Source organism: Anomalospiza imberbis, chromosome 3 (assembly GCF_031753505.1).
Source record: "Anomalospiza imberbis isolate Cuckoo-Finch-1a 21T00152 chromosome 3, ASM3175350v1, whole genome shotgun sequence".
Taxonomy (NCBI): domain Eukaryota; kingdom Metazoa; phylum Chordata; class Aves; order Passeriformes; family Viduidae; genus Anomalospiza; species Anomalospiza imberbis.
The window spans coordinates 46,139,508-46,161,188 of record NC_089683.1 but is presented as its reverse complement, the minus strand read 5'-3'; the positions used below and the strand labels follow the sequence as shown (position 1 = coordinate 46,161,188).

Here is a 21,681-nt window from a genome sequence, read left to right as displayed (position 1 = left end):
GTGCAGCATATTCCTCCTCAAGCAATACTTCAAACTTGTGGCAAAAGAAGCAGCAAATTGAGTATATGCTGTACAACCCTGAGCAGTGAAACACTTTTTTAATACCAGAAGTGTGCATATTGTTTTGGTATCTGACACAAGAAGGAACTGTGGATGTTAAGCAGCATCAAAGAAAACTCTTACCAAGACACACCTCTCAAAGGTATTAGCTATATTTGAGAAACCTGTAATGCTGATGTACCATAATCACAAAACCTATGTAACTTTGCCTAAGTTTGATACAAAATAGCCCTTAAGTACTCTTACTACAAAAACCCTCAAGCCCCAAACATTCTCAGGAATTTCCAGAATCAGCCTTATTGTTATTCACATCATAGTTTAGGAAATAACTTCAAATCCCCCCGAAATCACTGAATAATACTTTTCCCTTTAAGGTAGGTCAGGAAGTCACTATGTTAACACAAAATTATATGAAGCCAGACAACTGCAACGGAGCAGGCAAACACCTTGTGTTTGCTCACCTTGTGAACATGTAACTCAATTAATTACATGCAGAGTATGGTAAAGAGGAAAATACTCTTTTCCTTCTACTGATTCTTCAGTTTTATAGAAATTACTAGCTGCAGACAGAAAATTAAATGGGTTGTTATACTGTATGCTCACAAACATTCCTACCTTTGTATGCCCAGACCACACATGGATTTGTTTCTTTGGAAGATAGCACTTCTCAGGTGGTACTGTAGAACGGAGATTAACCCCAACATCTTGAGGGACATGAAGATAAGATCTCCCCTGGTAGTCATACATTTCTTTAACTGAAAAGGTGAACAAAGAATTCTGAGAATCCATATTTTAAGAGGTTATAATCTTTGACTATATATATATATGTATATATATATATATATATATACACACACTCACACAATTATGGTTTTTTCAACAGAGCTGCTCTGCTGTAGAGCAAGAGGTGAGAGAGGGGGTATAAGAAAAACCCAACTTCTTCATACAGATGTGGAATCTTATTTGACATCAGTTAAACTCAAATTATGTAATTTTCAGTGAAGTCTACTAGGAACCTTACAATCCAAACATTAAGACAATCTTTTCCTATCCATTTTTCTCATCATCAAACAGCAAGAGAGTTCCCCTGACCAAAAAGACTTTGCTTACACTAACGCTACATAGATTAAACCGCGCAACTCTAACCCTGACATTTGCTTGCAACTCAGATTCTGGCCAGCTCTGTGATGTGTCAGTCATGGCAACAGAATTACAAATCAAGGAAAAAAAGATTCATTTGGCCAGCATGAACCAATATTGGTCAGCAACAGCCAACAGCTGCTCTTTAACTAGATTTAAGAAGCGATTGGACAGTCAGAAACACAGGAATGCATTGTGCAGGAAAATGGATTATTTCAGAGTAGACGTATGTTGGGTAGCCACGACAATAAACTGTGCACTGACTAAATTAATTTCTCAGTTTCTGGGATGTTGTTATGGCAGTTTTGGTTGTACTCTTGCCCAGTATCCATGCATACACACATCTTCAAAATGGAGAATTTCTGGAATGTTTGCATGTGAGAAGATCACAGTTTATATGGCAAGGTCTTTCGCTGTGGAATTTCAGGTAGAGACCATGAAAACTTGGATACAAAATAATTAGTCCTTAGGAGGCTCAGTGGCTAAAACTTCATGTTTGTTATGCTCACTGCTGTTCAGTAAATACCGTCACGATCTACTACACATAAACAGAACAATGTTCTAATGTCAGCAATGCTTTTCTCACAGCCACCACTTCTTCCTCAACGCACATCAGAAAGGATGCTCACAGCTCGTGTGTGTGAGCCTGGCTGTAGAAACTGGTACACAAAGAGAGACCCTGTCTACCAAACTATCTGCACCAAGCACTGCAACACGGGGCAGTTTTGTATGCAGACAGCTGAAGTAACAGCTTAAAAAAATTACTGAATTCTACTTAATTACCAAGCCATTTTCTTTGACGGTACCACATACTACAGGCTTCTGTAGGGTAATTAATTGATATACAATTATTCATAGTATGATGGCAAGAGTATTTACATTAAAAACTGAGGAAGTCTAAAGTCCAAGTGATTTTCTAAATTGTTCATAAACCATAACTCAGAGCACTACCTGCTGATGAAAATACTGACACATAAGACTACAGTAATTCTGAAGTTGAAACTAAGCCAAACTCAAAACTTCAATATGTTTGCTCTGAGAAACAGAAAAAGGATACATGCATCTAGTAACATTAAAAATAAATAAATAAAACCTGTACTCTGAAAAATGATTTTTCCACACTGCTCTTCACAGTATGAAGTGGAATTACTCCAAGTTTATCTCTTGCCCCATCCTTTATGCTTTTGCCTGTGAGTGCTGTCATCTCCAATACAAAAACATCAACGTGCTGAGGCTGTCTGCTATCCTTACTAATTAACACAGCAGGCAAGAAAACACAGTGAGCTAGAAAATGAGAACAGCCAGGAAGATGCCATTACCATGTAATACAGTCTTCTCCTCTCCAGGTTTATCATCTTCTAGTTTTCCTCTCTTCTGCCTCTTAGCTGTTATTTCATCCAACTCCTTCTGCTCTTCCTGAAAAAAAATAAAACATGATCTCTTAAAAAGTCAGAATCACATAACAAAATCCAGAACTGTACTATGTTTGCTCACTATTAAGAAGACATTTATTTGCTAAACAAGATTAGAAATATTTCTAAGCATCAATAAAGAGAATACCCCTATCAAAACCATAAAGGCTTGGAAGGCTATGTACACTGAAAAGAATATCTTTTTGTTCATGGACTGAAGCTAAGCACTGACTGGACAAGAAGGCTATCTGTTGGTTGGATGGTTTAGGATGGGTGGATTTGTGTGTGTGATATTGGGGGTTTTCATTTGCCTTTTTCCCCCAAAAGTTTTACTTTCACTTTTCTTTTTCCAAGCTGTTTCTTTTAATCAGACTCTACACACAGATTGAATTAATTTTATTTCCAAAAAGTGTTCCAAATTACTGAATGCAGAATATCTGGAACATCTTATTTGGACATATCACCAAAAATGTTTCTATGACTCTAAAGCATGGATCTGCTTGGACAAGCAGTAGTGCAGCTGGACCTTTGCTGAAACCACTGCCACGTACTGACAATTTGTATCCATTTTGTTAAAGGAGGACTTACTTCTGATGGTTTGGCTACTTCTTTTTCATCAACATACTTTGCCCATGGTCCCAGAAAACCATCAATATTAGATGCATCATTCTCCTTGAATTTCTTCCTTTTTTCAATTTTCCTCTGTCCTGTTTCAAACACTGTTAAACCTGAAGAAGGAAACAATACACTGGCTAACTGCTAACACAGAATACATCAGAGGTTACACCATAGTCAGTTTAAAAGAAAAAACCACCACCACTGCTCCTTTCAGTATAAAGGACAACATGGAAAAAGTATTTGAGAAAAATTGGCCAAAGCATTGCTCACTTTTCCAGCTATGAACACTGCTAACTATGCACAGTAACAGAGTAACCACCTTAACTGTGTATCCTTGCTTGTTAGAATATTTAACCATGCATGTACTATAAATTTTTAACAGTAAGTCTGCTGACTGTATGAACACATCAATTTTCATGCTTTAATTAGTGTAGTTTTTGAAAGTAAAGTCTTCTTGGCTTCTGATACCTCTGAACCGTCTCAGTTTGAAAAAAAAAAACAGCCCCAAAATTAAAGTAAGACAAGTGTCCCAAAGCCCCAACCCCAACTGTGTATTTTAATTTAGAAAAAATTAATAGAATTATAGAATGTGACCTTTAATGATCACCTACTCCAACCACCTTGCAATGAGCAGCAACATCTTCAAATAGATCAGGTTGCCCAGAGCCCTGTCCAACCTGAACTTGAATGATTCGAGGGATGAGCCACCCACTGCCTGTCTGGGCAACTTGTTCTAGTATTTCACCAACCACATTGTAACAAATTTCTTCTTTATGACTTAGTCTGAATCAATCCTCTTTTAGCTTAAAATCATTACCCTTGTCCTATTGCAACAGGCCCTCTTTAAAAAGTCTGTCACTATTGACAGTCATCTCCCTCCAACCACTACCTTCTTCTTTCATAGAAATACTAGCTTTTCACAAATATTGCACCCTTGGAATTCCATGTTTCAAAACCCCTATACAATATAGATATGGGAGGGAAAAAAACCCTGTAGGTAATTATTTTAACATCTTTTATGTTTTTCAAGCTTGTATATACAATTATGTTCAATTTTCAAACACTGATTTTCTGCAGCCGCAGTAATACTCATCTAGTGCAAAAGACACAAAAGAAGCTTTACACAAACAAGGGGAAAATAGGCAATGTAAAAAGTTAAGTAGTGATCAGAACGAATCGCATGAATCAAGGGTTTTCTTAAACTGAAGTACGAAATTCTGTTATGAAAAGGGTTTTTTAAAATGGTTTAATCTTAGTTACTTCCTTCTTTGGAAGGAAAGAGTGAAATAAGCTTGGATATAGTCTGAGGAAGAGGACACAGAAATAAAGATCCTTTGTGTACCCATGTGAATAGGATATTTGAAAAAGACATGCAAGGGAAAGCATAACCATGACATTTACACAGGTACAGTTTTCCAATGTGAACGATTCCCTTTGAGTGTTAAATATCTTGTATCAAAGTATTAATTACAAACCCCATGCCTCTGGTAGTCAATACTTCCAGTGGCATGCCATGCTGTTAACAATTGGCAACCTTCCAGTGGTTTTTCTTTTCCAAATAACCCAAAAAGCTTAACTTTGCTAAGCAGAGATAACTTGCAGCTCCCAACAGGAGTGGCAGAGGTTGCACACAGAGTGATCAGTTTGCTCCTGAGGAGCAGTTATAGTCATTAGCTCAACATACATCCTAATGCAGACACATGATAATGTTAACTAAGACAGAATTTAAGAGGAACAAAAAGCTGTTTCAAATTGTACTGATAAATTGTATTAATGGAATGGCACATTACAAATCCTATTCTGAAATTTGTCATGACAACCTGAATCATTTGCTACTTCAAGAAAACAAAACACTCCCTATATTTCTCTTCCCCCTCTACATTAAAATTGCAACACATCTCTTCTTTATTGTGATCTTGGACATGGGTAAGTCTCACATAATACCTTCCTTTGCTAATACCTATTCCATTTCTTAGTAAAGAAGAAATGAAAACAGTTTAAAGATGCAAGTAATTTATACAAGATTCTCAATTAACTACCTTGATTTTTTTCAGCTTCTTCTACAGAACCAATATATTTGGTAGCAGCTTCAGGGTTATCTACAGAGGGATCTAATGCATAACCTGGAACAAAAGGAAAAAAAAAAACTGTTATTTCAAGCTTTTCAGTTTTGTACAACTTTTACTACTCTGTCTCTCTGCAAATTCTTTCCTGCTAACTCTGAACGAGCTGGGGATGACGAAGGATTGAAACTTTGGAATTCCATTAACTTTTCACTTGGCCTGAGTATAAAGTTTACTATGAAGTAGTACCATGAGGCCCTTGAATACCTTTTGCTATCAGAATTCTTAAATTTGCACAACACAGAGAAATAAATAAATGTAATAGGCAACAGTTAACAACATAAGATACAAAGGGTGGGTAATCACAAGAAGCCAAGTAACAGAATCTGGTGGGAAGGGACCCCAGGATGCCTCTGCTCCGAGCGAGGTCAATGCTGAATTCAGGTCAGTTTGCTGCAATGCAAACAGATTTTGAAATGCCATAGCAACTTCTTCTTGTAGTAACATGGCATAAAGAAAAGACTAGCTCAAAATCTTATGTCAGTGCACTCGATGTTAAATGGATGCTACTTTAGTGCAGGGCATTGCTCCTTGGTTTGCAAAGGCAGTGAGTCACGTGGAAACGAGCCAGTGGCTGCTGCATACACAGAGCCCTCTGGCTTCAGGAGCAGCCTTCTGCTCTGCCCACTGCTTCTGCTGGGTCAAACACCCATCTTTGGCAGTCCTGGGGTGGCAGCAGCTGGAAGGAAGAGGACAGAGATGGGGGAAAAATAAACCAAATAAAGTTTTCTAGGGCTTTGTGTGTATTCTGTCTCCCACAGCAAAAATTACTTAATTCTCCTCCTGCCATAACTGAGAAAGCTTCAGCCTGAAAGGAGTTGCTTTAACTAATGAGGATGGTACCAGAAGCAGCAGTCATGGACTTTAATTTTTAAAAGAATTAAGTATTCACATCTTCATTTCCTGACTACAGCTATTGAGCCTCGATAAAAACAAAACAAAACAACCCCAACCACAACAAAATCTGCTGCATTTAGTCTTAGAAAAAATTTATAAAATGAACAAGCATTTCATATGTATTCAGGATATTTACAATTTTAATACATATATTCAACTTTTTTCCTCCATTTCTCCTGAAGTGGATAGCGTGATCTTATAAGATAGACAAATTCATTTGGTTTCCAAGGAACAGGTGGTGCACTGAACACTTACTGACCACTGTGGCTTTTTTTTTTTTTTTTTTTTTTTTTGGGAAAGACTGCACCCTGGTGGACACAACACCAATTTTTATTAAATATTAAAGTGATAAAATGTCTCTTGAAGAGTGAATGAGATTTCCTCTGTATCAAGGATGGGGAAAAAAAAAAAAGAAAGATATTAAACCATCAGTAAAAGCAATCACATACACATAATGAATTAAATCCCACAGCATACAATCCAATTCCTGTATTTTTGTTGATTCACAGAGACAATCATGAGCAGGGGGAGATTATCCAGTCTAATCTGGAGAGCAATGGCTCATAAAGGCCCATACAAAAGCATACAAGCTGAGAACCTATCAATACCATTTCAACAGCCAAAGGAAGGAGATTGTGTCCCCAAATATTTTTCAGAAAGACTACTCTCCTAGAACGTGGTCCAGTTAATTTCTTCTTAGATGCTGGGAAAAAAAGTACTATTGAAATTAGTAGAAGAGCCATTCCAAGAACACAGCAGGTATTCCCAATCCAAATAAAGCATTCCACCTGCCGAACAGCCCTGGAGTTTCAAACCTGGTAAAACCCACCTGTGGAACAACATATGTCCAGATGATCCATGAATACAATACAAGGAGAGAAATACACGCCAATGTCATCTTACAAAATATACATTCCCACTATTCCTCTGTTAAACAATAAAATAATTTATTCCAGACTTTTAGAAGGATTTACTTCTATGGATAAGCAAACTGAGCCAACACTGCAATCAGACTTCCCCTAATTTAGCTGCCTGCTTTTACTAAGCCACTATTTCAAGGAGTTCCCTTCCAAGCTATAAGGTTTCTGTTAACAGTAGAGAGATATTACTTTGGATTGCTATCAAAATCAATACAGTGGTTTACTTGTCCTCCAACTGTATTGACAGCATCTCTTGGACTCTATTTGCTTGGTACTTGTAAAAGAGGGACAGTATTCCCATGAATAGGGCCCCTGGGCCAAGCACAGCTTCCCGTGGAAGTGGAGACTTCTTATAGTTGAGTTGAATTTGGTCCAGCACCATTCTCACAGAAAAGCTCTGAACAATTTCTACTTTCTAGTGGATATGTGAAAGGGAATATTTTCTTTCTGGCTGGGACTCCTAAACGCAGCTGCAAAAGACAGCTTGCTTTTATCTTACTCAGCTGGTATCCCACATAATGTGCCCTGACTTCTGCGTCTCCTTCAGTTTTAGTTAGGAGACAGATATTTCCCACAACATTTTAGCAACGAAAGATACAATTCCACCTACATCCATAATTTCATTGCAACTGAAAATGGTTGGTTAAATAATTAGACTTTGATGTGCATTCCAGAATGACAGCTCATTAAAGCCTGTTTACACCTCACTGTGCAATGCAGCACATAGAGATCCAAAGTAGCTCAGGTATGAGGAAAAATACAGCTGGACTAACCCACTCTGCACTGGCATCTCTGCAGAATCAAAGTAATCAGAGAATAAAGTGCCTGCAAATGTTAACAGGCAATAAGTGACTGTAGGTGTTGCATGTAACATGAGTAGATTAAAATTTTAAAAAATCACAAGTGTTATTTCCAAGGCAGTTATTTTAGGCTCTTAAAATATCAGTGTTAGTGATGACATAATCCTGCTATAACCAAGTTACCGAGTACTCATAAAGAGCTTTGAGATTCATTAGACTTCAATAGAAGACTATTTCTTATCAAAAAGGACATTAATATCTTGTGAAGAAGAGATTTAAAAATACCAAATGTTGCATGAATGAAGCAGTCCACTATTAGGATGAATACTGATGCTCAAATACCTATGAAATGGCTAAAATATTCATGAACAATTTGTGTGCAGCGTGTAAAAAATAATCTGTAATTCTGCTACTGAAAATGTATATGTGCTCATATATTGACTTTTTTATCAGTACTCAAAAGGGAATTTTCAAGAAAAGAGACTCTTTCAGCTGAGAGCACAGATACAGAAGAATAAACGTGTGGTGTATATTAGGACTTACTGGTCTTTTTTGACATGCTCCAAGGAATACAACATTGAAAAAAACAATGCTAGTTAAGCATTTTAAATCATAATGCCTTGTGAAGGGGAATTTTATTTTCTAGAGAGACAGCCTCCGCTTGATAGTTGAAATTAAAATAAGAAGACTGCCTTACATCAATGGACTCAAACTAGGGTAGAATACCTAGGACTGCAGATGCAAAACTCGTTGCCAATTTAGAAAGTCAGACTCCCACAGAGCAATTATTAATGGTTTTCCATTAAACTAGGAGAGGACCTTTCACAACATCATAAAATGTCTACTTGGACTATTTTACTCAATGTTTTTTATGGATTATGCCATCAGTATACTCCTTTCAGGTAGCTGTAAAGGGCAATAAGGTCTCCCTGTCAGGACTCCTTTTTTTCCAAGCTAAACAGTCCCAGCTCTCTCAGTCACAGCAAATTTTAACCCTAATGTGGAAAACATCTCCTGTGCCTGTGACAACTTCAATTCCCCTAACTCCTGCAATAAAGGGAACCTTACTGAGATGGGTAGGTCTCATTTAAATTAAAAAGCAGATGGCACAGAGAAGGTTGAAATAATACTTTTTGATAAAATAGCTGGGGTACTTAAAGAATACCTAAAGAAATATAATACTTAAAAATACTTAAAAAAAAGGAAGTGATTTGCAATGACACACAATCTTTCAAAACCCATATCCTCAAGGAAAAGGTAGCACAGAAATCTGAAAACTCAGATAACAGGGACAGTAATAATTACAGAATCCTATTTAAACTGAAGGCAGGGAAATGGAAAACCCAAGCACACATGCAAAATGACAGAGGCTAAAAATAATACATTGAAATATCTTGTTTTAAAATAATAAACTAATCTAATTGGTAGGACAGTACTGACATAATTGGACATAGAATATATGCTTTACCAGGTAGAAAGAATACAGAAATAAGATGGTCATGCCAATGGGGAAAAACATGCTCTATGCCATAGAAAGCTTAAAAATAAATCAGATTAACAAGTTAATAGTGTTAATGAGCATTAAATGATCCTGTGGTCTGAAATTTCAGGTCTAAGTAGTGGTGAGTACAGTTGCCAGAACTCCTAGAGTGACCATTAAGACAGAAAATGCAGTAACCATGAAATGGTAACAGAGATTAAACAACAGGTGCCAGGGAAAGAAGCACAGTAATAATGACATATTTTAGTCATCTCCTTGCAGCAGACTGCACAAATCTCACACTAAGATGTGATGATTTTTACACAATGTACTTGTACCATGAAGCAGTCATGTCAGAGATTCACATGAAGAAAAGCCAGTTTAGCACTGCAGGAAACTTGATTTTAAGATATTCTTTCTAAGGATACACATTTTAACAATGACCATAAAGGGGTATAAAAACTAACATTGTTGACAAAGCAAAGGAAGATATTAAAACATTTATGACAATGATCTCAAAACAGGAGAACTATATTAAAAAAGATTTTTAAAAGGAACAGAAAGTGAGTGCCAATGGGTAAAGCCTTTTTCAAATGCAGGGTCACTTCAAAGACATCATGTAGGAGGAAAAAAGGTAATGCCTGCCAGCTAATAAAAGATGAATTTAAAGCAACCAGAAGGAAGTGAGCACTGCCGAATGGTAAGTTAAGAGAAACTATTAGAAATAAGAAGCTGTTCTTCAAAGAGTTGAAGTTGCATCCAGATGTGGAAAATACAAAGACCCAAACTCCAGCAGACAAAATAAACACTACACTAAGGCAGCCTGCTCCCAAAAGTGAGGGAAATCTTAGAAGATATAAAAACTAAGGCTTGTCCTTCATCAAAACAGGCAGGGATAGAAAGTGTACCCAACAGTGCGTAGGCCAGCTGATGATTAAAAACTGCAAAGAGCATCTGTGAGGGTTGTATTAAGCACATGTTGATTATGGTGGAGCTTGGGTAGACTCCTGTGCCAGAATCTTTCTTTATGGGCAACATGACGCCATATCTACCTCAATGTGAAATGCCAGGAAACTGGAGAGTCAAATAAGTAGTAACAAACACCCGGATCAGAGGCAGTCACCCAAGAGATCTAAAGTCAAATCACAAGTCAGACAGTCCCACCTAATATCACCTCAATATGACAGAAAAGGAATGTATCAAATACAATGCAATCTTTCAAAAGACGTTTCAGAGGAGATATGGAGAACTGCAGATCAACCTGCCAGACATTTGTATGGTTAGAAGATTCAAGGAGTAGAAACTACAATAAATAAAATGAGTATGCACTTGGATAAGCATTATATATTGCAGGAGAACAGACACCACAAATTTCTCTACAGGTAAATCACAATGAGACAACCTCCAGAATATTTCTGAGGTGACAAGGCTGCAACTGAGGAACAAGAAGATTGATCAGATCTATCCAGGTGGGGGAAAAAAAAAGGAGACTGAGAAGAAGCTCTGGCAAAGATCTATAAAATAAGAAATCACACCGAAATGGTGAATAAGAAATGGTTGCTCATTTCATTTTCCAGCATAAGAGACATAGGGATATGAAGCCAAACTAGAAAGCTGTTAAGTTCCACAAGTTTGAAACACAGATACTTCCTCACATACGGAGCTGCTAAGCTGCAGAGCTGCCTGAAAGAGGTTACTGGGCAAAGAAAAATTATACAGGTTCAAGAAGCAGCTGGAAAAGTTTGTCAAAAAGAAAAACCAGAAAACCCCCAACAAGTTGTCTGAAAATTAATAAATCTATAAACATTGCCCTTGGTTGACAGACTGAGTATTGCAAAGAAGAATTCAGATGTATCACTATTTTCTTGCTTCCTTCTTCTGCTCCTCACTAGGTACCCACTGCTGGCCACTTGTCTAATGGAATAAAGGGCTGGAAGGACCCACAGTCAATGACAGCATGGATGTTCTCAATGATGCTAACCTAGCATCACAAGCAAAATGTACTTTTAAGAGTAAATATTTACTGCACAAGAAATAGATAAGAAAGACTAGTTGCCAAAAAATACTTGGGTTTTGTTTGTGATTAATATACAGGTTTCTCAATGAATAAGTATAAGCTTTCAGGATTATATATATTATAAAGCTGCCTCTTTTTTTGTGGAAGATACTGAGACAGTTGAGCTGTTTTGGATACATGTTCTCATTTACTACCCTCGTCCTTCATTTACAGTCACTGCTTATCTATTTGCCAGCCACTGCAGATTTGTTCGAGACCTCCTGCCTTTGTGCAACGGTGCTTAAACAGAGTAACAGAGACCAGAAGTCTCAAGATCTGCAGCTTTTAAAAGAGAAGTTTACTCCTGTTCTTCTAACAGGTTATGACTCAAGTCTTGAAAAAGACTTATGGCTTGGGTTTAAGCCTACTAATTTTACTTGCATTTCTATACTTTGTATTTTCAGAGAAGCTATTTATTGCATCCTTCCAAATGGAAAAAGAGAGTTTTTCTCTCTTTTGTTTTGAAAGTGTTAATAAATAACTTTCTGACAACTTAAAGGAGTGCTGTTTTAACAGATCTCCTACTGAGCCAGAATATCATGCTCACTTACTGCATCTTCTAGCTTGAACTTCAGATTCTCAGTGCTGGTTCTTGCTGTTTAAATTGCCTGTATCTCAGCCTTTTCCTAGTTCCATTGTCATTGTATCCAGATCATTATCTGTTGAACATTTCTAGAAAGCTGAATGATAGCTGCACAGTTGTCAGTGTTCCAAGGTTTAAAAATACATTGTTATACTCATTTTTAATACAGCTTTCAAGACAGTTGCTATACAGTGATGACATAACCAACAGAAGTAGTTTTGAGTGGACTTGCTAGCTTTATCTTTCTCCAAATGAAACTTTTCAAATAAAAAACCCCAAATGAAACACTATATGTCTACAGGCACTTTTTCCCAGTATCTATTTTACACACACAAAAATGTTACATTTAATTTCAACCCACAAAATGTTACATTTAATTTCACAGAACAAAATTTAATCTGTCTATTCAGATCTTTAATAGAGGCTCCTACTTGTACTGTCTGTCAAGTTCTAATATCAAAATTACAGTCAAGTAAGTTAAAATTATGCTATGAAACTAGATATCCATTTCTTAATATTGTCATTTTGGTTATATACCACATCCTAACAACTCAGTGAAAAGTACCTATTAGCTAAAACTAGGTAAGAGAAAAACTCTGTCATTAATATACTTCAATTTTCAACATTTACAAGAAAGCTTCTAATAAAAGTCAAGTACAAAGAAAAATTGAGTGTGGGATAGTCTCTGATGTTAGGCATTTTCTTCCACTGTAATACATAGCTACCATAAATGTTAGCAATGAAGTCCCAATCTGATGCATCTCAGAATGCAGTAAGTGAATTCAGGCATGCATAAAGCCCTAATGAAATTAAGGATACTTGTTTAGGAAGGTGGTTTTTGAGGCAAAACAGTTTGCAAGGAGTAGTATTTTGAAGGTAAATATGAATAAAGAAAGATGCAAATCTGTTGTGCAAAAAGTTGAGGGTTGTGACATTTTAAGTTAACACAGGAAGTGACAGATCTTACCTAATAAACTGAATTTCAAGTATATAAAGGATACTTCATCTGAACAAGGACTTGCAATCAAACTTAAAACAGAAACTAAAGCTTACAAAGACACATAGGAAAAAAATTAACCATTGTTATATGTAAACACATGGGAGCTTTGTTCTTTCAAATGTTTGCAAAAGAATGTTTAGAACCATAGCCTTTCCGTATTTTTTCCTATCTAAAAAAAAAAATCAATTTTTCTTACAATTCATAAAAAATCTGTTTGAACCTCAAGCTTCCCCAAGACTCAAATGTTTTATCTTTCAAGTGCCACTATTTACAAGGGAAAATGTTATTCAAGATAAGAAAGCAGTTACTACACTGAACACCAAGACAGTTCTTTGGGTCTGTCTTTGCCCAGACTGTTTTAGCAATGCATTCCCATTCTCTGCAAATCTGGTTCATTCTGTTGGTATCAAGAGGCAACTACTGAAGAACCTGGCAACTCAGTAAGGCTTCCTTATGGTTTAGAGGGAGTCAGAATCACATGAGAGAATCTATTTGTATAACAGACCTACAGTCATGTCAGAAGTGTGAAATTTTGATTTGTGTTTTCTACACTTGATGCAACTAATGGAAGGATTAATTAAGAGGGGCTTGCTAGGAAATAATACACTGGATTACAGTTCAAAACAGAATTACAAAATTAATTTTCCCAAAACAGTACTATGATCTCTATTCATATGGATTCTTATTCAAAAGCTTTTCCCCATTTTATTAATTCTGATAAAAAGCAGTTTACAGAAGTTACTCTCCTATTAGTTCTTCTATCAAGACCATCACGATTTGTCCAACCTGGGTATGATAAAGATGGAGGTGAATTCCACTGTTAAGGACTTACCATAGGTTGCAAATGTTCTTCTTTGTTGTTCAAACATGAAATCATTGATGTGAGCTGGTTCTGCATATCCAGAAAGCATGTTTCTAGGGGCAGCCATTTGCTGAGTCCTAAATGGGTTTTCTGGTCCAAACTTCATCAAAAATGTTAAAACAAGGTGGAGCAGAATTAGTAATTTGTTATTTTTGTGTCGTTTACTTTTTCAGAAAAAGAACACCCACAGAAAAAAAGAGACCTATCTTTCAAAAACGATAATGCAAAATCACTTCAACGTTAAATTTCTTTGTGACTACTGAATAAGCTTCTTCATCTGTTCTTTCACACAGTAATCATACAGCAGTTCTGAACAGTCGATTTCAGGATTGAACTTTCTAGCACAGAGCTTTCTGCACAGAGCTCAGGTTGATATGGGCTACTTGACAGAACCAACACATACCATCATTCACTATGGGACCAGTACAAGCATTCAGAAGATAAAACCCAAGGCCGTCCCACAGTAGGTCTCCCTAACTAAAACATTTACACACAGCAGCACTGAAGCAAGTTAAAAACAGTACTTTTGTTCACACACATCATGGCTTTGATATGTTGCAAGCTCGCTTATGAAAAGGCCATGTGGTTCCTCAAAAGGCTTTCCAAACATAAAGCATAACTAATGTAGAAATTCGAGACTGATGCCATATTTGTCTACCTAGAAGGCTAACCCCTGGTTGAAGAGAAGACAAACTGTACAAAGAAGTTAAATACAGAAAAAAGTTAAATGCTTGAACAGCTATTTTTATCTTTCAGATAGCCTGTCAGTTATAACAAAATGGAAAGTGGTTCACATTGCACTAGGCAGTCTAAATTCAGTCTTAAAAGGTTTTTCACTATACAAATTTAGCATAGCTCAAGTTACTAAAATTCTTAATACTGATGTGAATAATTAAACTGAAAGTACTTTGATTTTAATGTTAAATTGTCCTCTTAAAAGTCTTATATCTGCAAGTCATACAAATGTTAATTATGCCCTAATGAGCACAATGAATATATAGCAAAAATGTGAAAATAGTAAAGGACCACTTCAATGCAGTTCATGTTTAACTCAACATCTTTATAATGCTATTTTCCCAGCTTAATTTTTAATTTTCGTAGCCATAATTCTGATAAACATTTTATCTTCTTAGAAAAGCTTTATGCGGAATATTAAAATTCAAGCACTAAAAATACCAACTCACTTGCGTAGACTCTATTTTTTAGTTTGCCCAAACTATATTCCAAAATGCAGCAAGCAACCAAAGAAGTTGTCTTACAGGAAAGTCACAAAATTCATATAACCTCTTTCCTTTAAGCCAAAGGTGTTTCTATTCTAAAAACCAACATTGTTTCTTACCTCAGGTGCAAACATCGTTTCATAAGTGGGATTGTACTGAACTTCCTTGATAGCAGGATCAAGGTGGACTCCTGTTTCCACATCTTCCTGAAATAAAACAGACATATTAATAACCCATTTTTCACACACAGACATTTAAATATATGACATTACCTTCTTTCAGTCCAAATTAGGGCTGTAGTTCAAGTTGACATTCAAGCATTACGAAAGAGCACCTTGGCTAAAGTTTCTATTTTACAAAAATATTGATTGCAAAACCAGTGTCAGGTGGTCACTGAGAAACTTGTCTAAAACACTTGAAGATTTTTGCATGTGAAAAATTATTTATTTTTATTTAAAGATTTCATGCACACATTTTAAAAACAGCAGCAAGACTGAAGGAAAGCTTTTTTTTAGGATGCTTGAAAATCAGACTTGTAAAGAAGAACTAATCAAAATGGTAATGAATTTAATATAAAGGTAGGAAAGCTAGAACTCTACAAAAGGTAGGAGGCAGAAATCACAAGTAACTATTCTGAAAGACAGTTGCAAAGAAAAAAATTACATATCAACATTACATACTAACATTAATTATAACAATGACTTTCACAGAATCCAATAATTCCTTATTTCCAAAAGGTACATTTTTATACTGAAAGGTGTAAATGTAATTCAGCTTTAGTGCTTAAACACATTTGCAAGTCTGATGTGACAAAAATTTAACTTGATAGATGAAGGGACAAGAAAGAGGGATTAACCAAAAGAATAACTTCAAGCAACTCACAGGGAAAAATTCAGAAGGGCACATGCAGCTGAAATAGAAAATAGAGAAGAAAGAAAATGGCTGACAAGGTAGCAATGCCCAAAAAGTCCTGGTTTCAGATCTTTACGAAGGTTCTTTTACATCAGAACCCCTTCCCTCATCAAGACCTCAGTTAATGAAGGAGAATGTTATTTTGCAGAATTATTACTGCCCTTGCTTCCTGTATCTTTATTCTAGAAAAACAGCAATTGAAAAGGACTCAGAATGTGCCAGTATACTGACAAAATCCCTAGTAATCATACTGCAAAAGCTATCTTAGCATCATTGCTTAGTCAGCGCTTACCTACAACAGGATCCCAAAGCATTTGTGACTTACAAAAGAAAGTGGCACAACAGACAACCAGATTTTAGCAGTTGCTTCATTAACAGAAAATTATCTCAAATAAACTCAATCTTGTTTTATATTATAGTATCTCGAAAGAACAAAATGGCACATTCTTAACTTGTTTAATATTGTTAGCTATTCTCTGACATAGGAGAATAGCTAACAATACTAGAAGCAGCTTTTACTCTCCCCAGTTCAACAGCAGGTCAATTACAAATTTGCTCATGCATACAAGATTTAAAAGAGTTTAAAACCTGATTTTCTAGAACACAGAAAAACAGTACCTAAAGATCTTTGGCTTTTTACCTGATTACATTAGATTAAAACTGCTCAACAAAGGAAAAGAATGTTAAAAAACTCAAAAGAAAACAAAAACATGACATCAGCGATCCCACTAATTGTTTTTCTACTAAGGCCACTGTCTTAGTAGAATTGCTAAGTCCAACCAGAAAGCTTTATTCTCACCACGTTATCAATTATTTTGACAGGCAGATCCAGGCATTGCAGTGATCTTGCCTGAACTTTCAGCACTACCAGTTCTAGGTCTGACCTCATTTTTCTCATCACACCACCCTTCCAATTCACTGGGCTTAGATGTCAACAACTACTGGTACATTCACAGCCCCGACTTTCATACACCATGAACTTGCCTGCAAACAGCACAGCAGGCCTAATCCTATCATTCAGCAAAAAACCCACACGTCCCCAGTTAGAATAGGAGCATACCAAAACCACTTCCTAACCCATGTTACCTACAAACCTACACTTCCTTTCACTGCTCCATGTCATGAGGACATTTTCCACAGACAGCTTTTTCAAGTTACATCATACAGCTTATTCTTCCAGCTACACCTCATATCTTGTCGAGAAAATGCAACATTTGAGAAAATAAAAATTAATATAATTGATAGTAAGGCAAAATTTCTCTGACCAGTGGTTAGTGACATTTAAACACTGATCAGCTTACTTGAAATTAGGACAGTTTTTTCCTGCTCTTTAATCTGAAAAAGCAAAAAAAACCCCGATTTGCAAAAATGCCAAGAATTTTTCAGTTCTGCTATTTTCCCTCCTCTTTTCTTCCTGTGAAGTTCTATTATATGTTGCTTGGTAATTGAGAAAAGAAACAGATTGTGCCATAGAAGCTGATCCTCTGCTGGAGGATTACAGCAATTCTGGTTCTACTTTGCTGCTGGTGGAACAGTGCTGAGTCACTTGAAAGCCACACAATATGTTCACTCCTAGACCACCACAGGCACATTCTTTCTGTGTGAAAACCACCGAGCCTTGAAATTGAAGCACATGTATATTTATAGGAGCTACACTTCTCAAGACCTCCAGTCTTATTCACGTTTTCACATATTAGGGCATCAAATGACAATCTCATAACATGCTGCTGAAGCACATAATTGTTATCTTTGCATTATGTCATTCAGATTTAAACTGTGTAATGATTTGAATGTGGTCCAACTACCCACTCTACTTTCTCAGTATTTTCAAAATATGAAATCTTGATAAGAATATAAAGTATTGACATAACATATTGCCAAATGTTAGTCCATGGCAAGAGTTCAAATTGCAGCAGACAAATTATCCTTTGGTCAACATCTGGTAACTCCCATTTTGTACAGCATGAGAGTCTAGTAGGTAGCAGAAACATTAAAAATATTAACCTAGCCCATCATTCATTTCACCAACTGCCAAGCTATCTGCATTGGTGTATTTTGGTTGTGGCTTTATCTTTTTTTTTTCCAGATGAGAGAACTCATCGACAACCTCTGTACATGGTAAAGATCTCTAGGTACATCTGCATGCATTGCCAGAAGACCATTTCAGCAGAACTCATCTTTCTAGGACCCAGAAAGCAAGAAAAGGTAATACAGGTCTCACAGCACTGTCCCTTTATGCTGGCAACAGCCTTAACTGCATGCATTCCAGATGCATTTGCCATAGCTCCAGCTGACAGGGAAGGGATCACAGGAGCAGCAGTGTGGCAGAGCTGTGACTGAGATAAGGTAATCTAAGAGATCACCTCTCTGCTGTGCTGTAGCTTTTCCTTTGGTCACAGGAATGATTTATCTAAAAGTCTACTGTGAGCAATCCACCGTGTGTGCCAAGTGTGACACAAGTGGCTCTGTGGGATGGGAAATGATCAGTAGTTAAGCTGAAAGAGGAGGGCATGTGTGATTTCAGTGAAGGGCTAAGTATTATCCTAGATTACTTCCACTCTCAAAGGCACAGGAACCATAAAAAGGGGGGTCAAAAAGCTCTCAAACAGACACAGTGTTCCTTTGGAGAAAGTGAAAAGTTCAGCTGCATGACTGGCAGAGAAGCAGCTGGTGTTTGCTGCAACTTAGAAATTGTATTAATATGGGCTTTATGGCATGCTGTAATATCATTAAAGGGCTGTACACCCCACATAACTTGGAACCGAAGAATTAAAGTTTTAGGAAATTATGTTTTACTGAATATGGTTATCTTGAAAAACATAATAGGAAGAAGCTGCAAACTTAGCTCTATGTGTCACCTCTCTGCTTTTCTCAGCACTTGTAACAAGCACCCAACTGAAATACAGTGGCTACATTGGATACCACACATCAGGTAAGCACACATGCTACTGAAAAGTGCTCAAAAGAAAAAAAAAAAAAATCATTGAAGGCCTAAGAAAATAGGACCTGAACAGAAAAACTGAGCAATCTAATTCAGCACAGAAGAGATTCAGATTATAAAACTTTGCATAAATAAGGACAATCAAAACCTGAAAAGATCCACTCCATAGATCCACTGAAGTTTGGTAGACAGGTTGAATTAATGTCTGTCCACAGAGATGCAAGAATCACTGCTGATACAAGGCAAAAAGAGGCAGATGATGTCATTTCACCAAACTACTTACTGTGTTGGTATGCTGTTTTGGGGTTTTTTGAAATAGATGTGATGTCTACTAACTTGCAACAGGTTGTTTTACAGTTCAGAGATGATTTGATGAGGTAAAAAAATTCTTTTGATAGTTAAATGCTGTCCTTCTGCACCTTTTGTTTAACAAAACACAATCACACTATTACACAGGAATGCCACACAGGGCTGTATTCTTGAGTATTAGCATTGCCTAAGGAATCTATCTTGAGACAGAAGCTTTTGATGCTAAGTGTAGACAAGGGGGTGCTTCATTATAACTTCCCAGAGATCACCAAATGTCTGGTTCCTTTCAAGGCATGCTCCTTCAGTCCTACAGTCCTTCAGTCATAAAGCTTGGCCGCTTTAAAGCATAAGAAAGAGGACAGGAAACAGGAGATTTTAGGCTACATATACAGTAGATCAGATTAACTTTTCTCCTTAACAGGTTCCTTAAACGGGCCACAGTCCTCTTTTTCTTCAAAAAAACTCTTACCCAAATGCCATGAAACAATACTGTTACTTTCTATGAAAATCACTTAATTTATAGAATAAAAGAATAGTTCAGTAATAAAAAATTATGTCAAAAAGGCCTGCTAGAAGTTTCTTTATGTGTACACAAAACAAAAATATTTCTTAAATTAAACAGCAGCAAAATCCCTGTAACAGGCAACAAAGCGAAGCCTTAAATAAAAAGATCAAGGTGCACTGTGTAATGCAACACTGGATGCTAACTCTGTTCCTTAGAAAGAACATAATGTGGCTTATTTTTTCCAGCTTCATCTCATGCATGCAGAGAGTTTTGATGTCTATATGTTGGGGGGTTTTCTTTTTTTTTTTTTCTGGACATTTCAGATCATAAACTTACAACATTCGATTTCCCCAGGTAAAGTCATTACTAGTTAGTCAAATAGCTAAAAATGGGCAGGCTGCTTTGCATAACATTTAATTAGTTTTAATTATCAATCACATTAAAATGTGGTAAATTAAGACCACATCCCATGAGCCACTGAGACTTAAGCAGTTTGTCACTTATCTACTTTTGCCGAAACCACTTGGGCTGTCAAATGCACACTATCCCAATCTAAAGATTTACAAATTTATTACCAAGAGATAAATAGCACTTGCAGTGAAGCTCCAACATTAACACATGGCTGTTATCAGCTTTTATTCTTTCTACCCATTCATGCACTCCTAATAGTAAATGACTGCCTCACTAACTTCAACAGAATAAAAATAAACGAGCAAGAAAAGCATACGCTAAATGGTTTTGTTGAACTAGGCTAGATTCCCAGGATCTTGCAGGATGACAAGTTCTAAACATCTACTCCCTACAAGATATTTTGTGTCAAAGAAAGTTTGAAAACCCACCATGTCAAAGAAAACAAACATTCCTAACAAATAACATTTCCCAAGTCTACTAAGGTTCAATCAGGACTACGGAATTGTCACATGCCACTTTGTATCTTTCTTCTCTCCATAGCTGACAGGATTAGATTTCAAAAAACATTAAGAAGAGTGACTGAAGTCTATTTCCTCCCCTAATGCAAAACTTCTCTGGAAACCTGCATAGTGCCAAAGGTAAACAAGATTCAAAGGGAACTGACACTTCCGATCCCTTCTCACATAAAAGGCAACACAGATCCTCCAGCTCCTGCACTGGGCTGGGCCAGCCTTGTTATTTTAACCCAGTTAAATGTCCTCTCCTCAAGACTACTGAAGGGCATGCTGCAGGGAAGTATCATAAAATCTGCTCCAATCTGAGCCTTACCCTGGACAGAGTTTAAACAATAATTGTTCTCTCAAAAGTAAAGCTTATAGCCACAATGGTTCCTCTGAAATGATTTCTTCACAGAAGGTGCAATTTCCTGAATTTCCTTCTACACTTATAATTCAAAAGTGAAGACAGAACTGTCAGCAGTGTTAGGGTGATTTTTTCATAGAAGAAGAAACTGTAGGGAAACTAATTATAATTGGGTTTGACAATTGCCTGGTTGCTGGCAACTGGGCTCCCTTCCCCTTCTTGAACAGCCTCTCTTTACAACACTGTCATGTTTATCTACTCCTTGATGATGTATTTGGAGAAAGAAAATATCATGATTAACCTGTCCACTGTTCCCACAAAGGAAAACATCTGCCTTATGGAAACTTGGCATCTAGGGGAGAGTAAGAGCAGAGCTAAGGGTTTATGATGATAATTCTGCACTCTCCCAACAGGTCTCGGTGGGACTTGTGGAAATCTGCGTATTTATTGACACCTCATCCTTCAATGGATCTCTTCCAAGTACTTGTCCAGACTCTCCTTTTAACAAAATTGTTCAACACACTGTACTTCTTGGCATGACAATAAGCCCTACTACACATTGCATGGAGAG

At 36.8% G+C, this 21,681-nt stretch overlaps 1 protein-coding gene across 1 annotated transcript in view; it reads right to left on the bottom strand.

Moving 5' to 3' along the window:
• CDC40 (cell division cycle 40) overlaps nucleotides 1-21,681 on the bottom strand; it is a 36,828-nt gene that overhangs the window by 12,621 nt on the left and 2,526 nt on the right. Inside the window, exons 2-7 of the mRNA XM_068184251.1 lie at nucleotides 15,291-15,377; nucleotides 13,922-14,051; nucleotides 5,270-5,353; nucleotides 3,201-3,340; nucleotides 2,520-2,616; nucleotides 676-815 (exon numbers count right to left, since the gene is read on the bottom strand). Of these exons, the coding sequence (XP_068040352.1) occupies nucleotides 676-815; nucleotides 2,520-2,616; nucleotides 3,201-3,340; nucleotides 5,270-5,353; nucleotides 13,922-14,051; nucleotides 15,291-15,377 (678 nt within the window). The remainder of the gene's footprint in view (nucleotides 1-675; nucleotides 816-2,519; nucleotides 2,617-3,200; nucleotides 3,341-5,269; nucleotides 5,354-13,921; nucleotides 14,052-15,290; nucleotides 15,378-21,681) is intronic.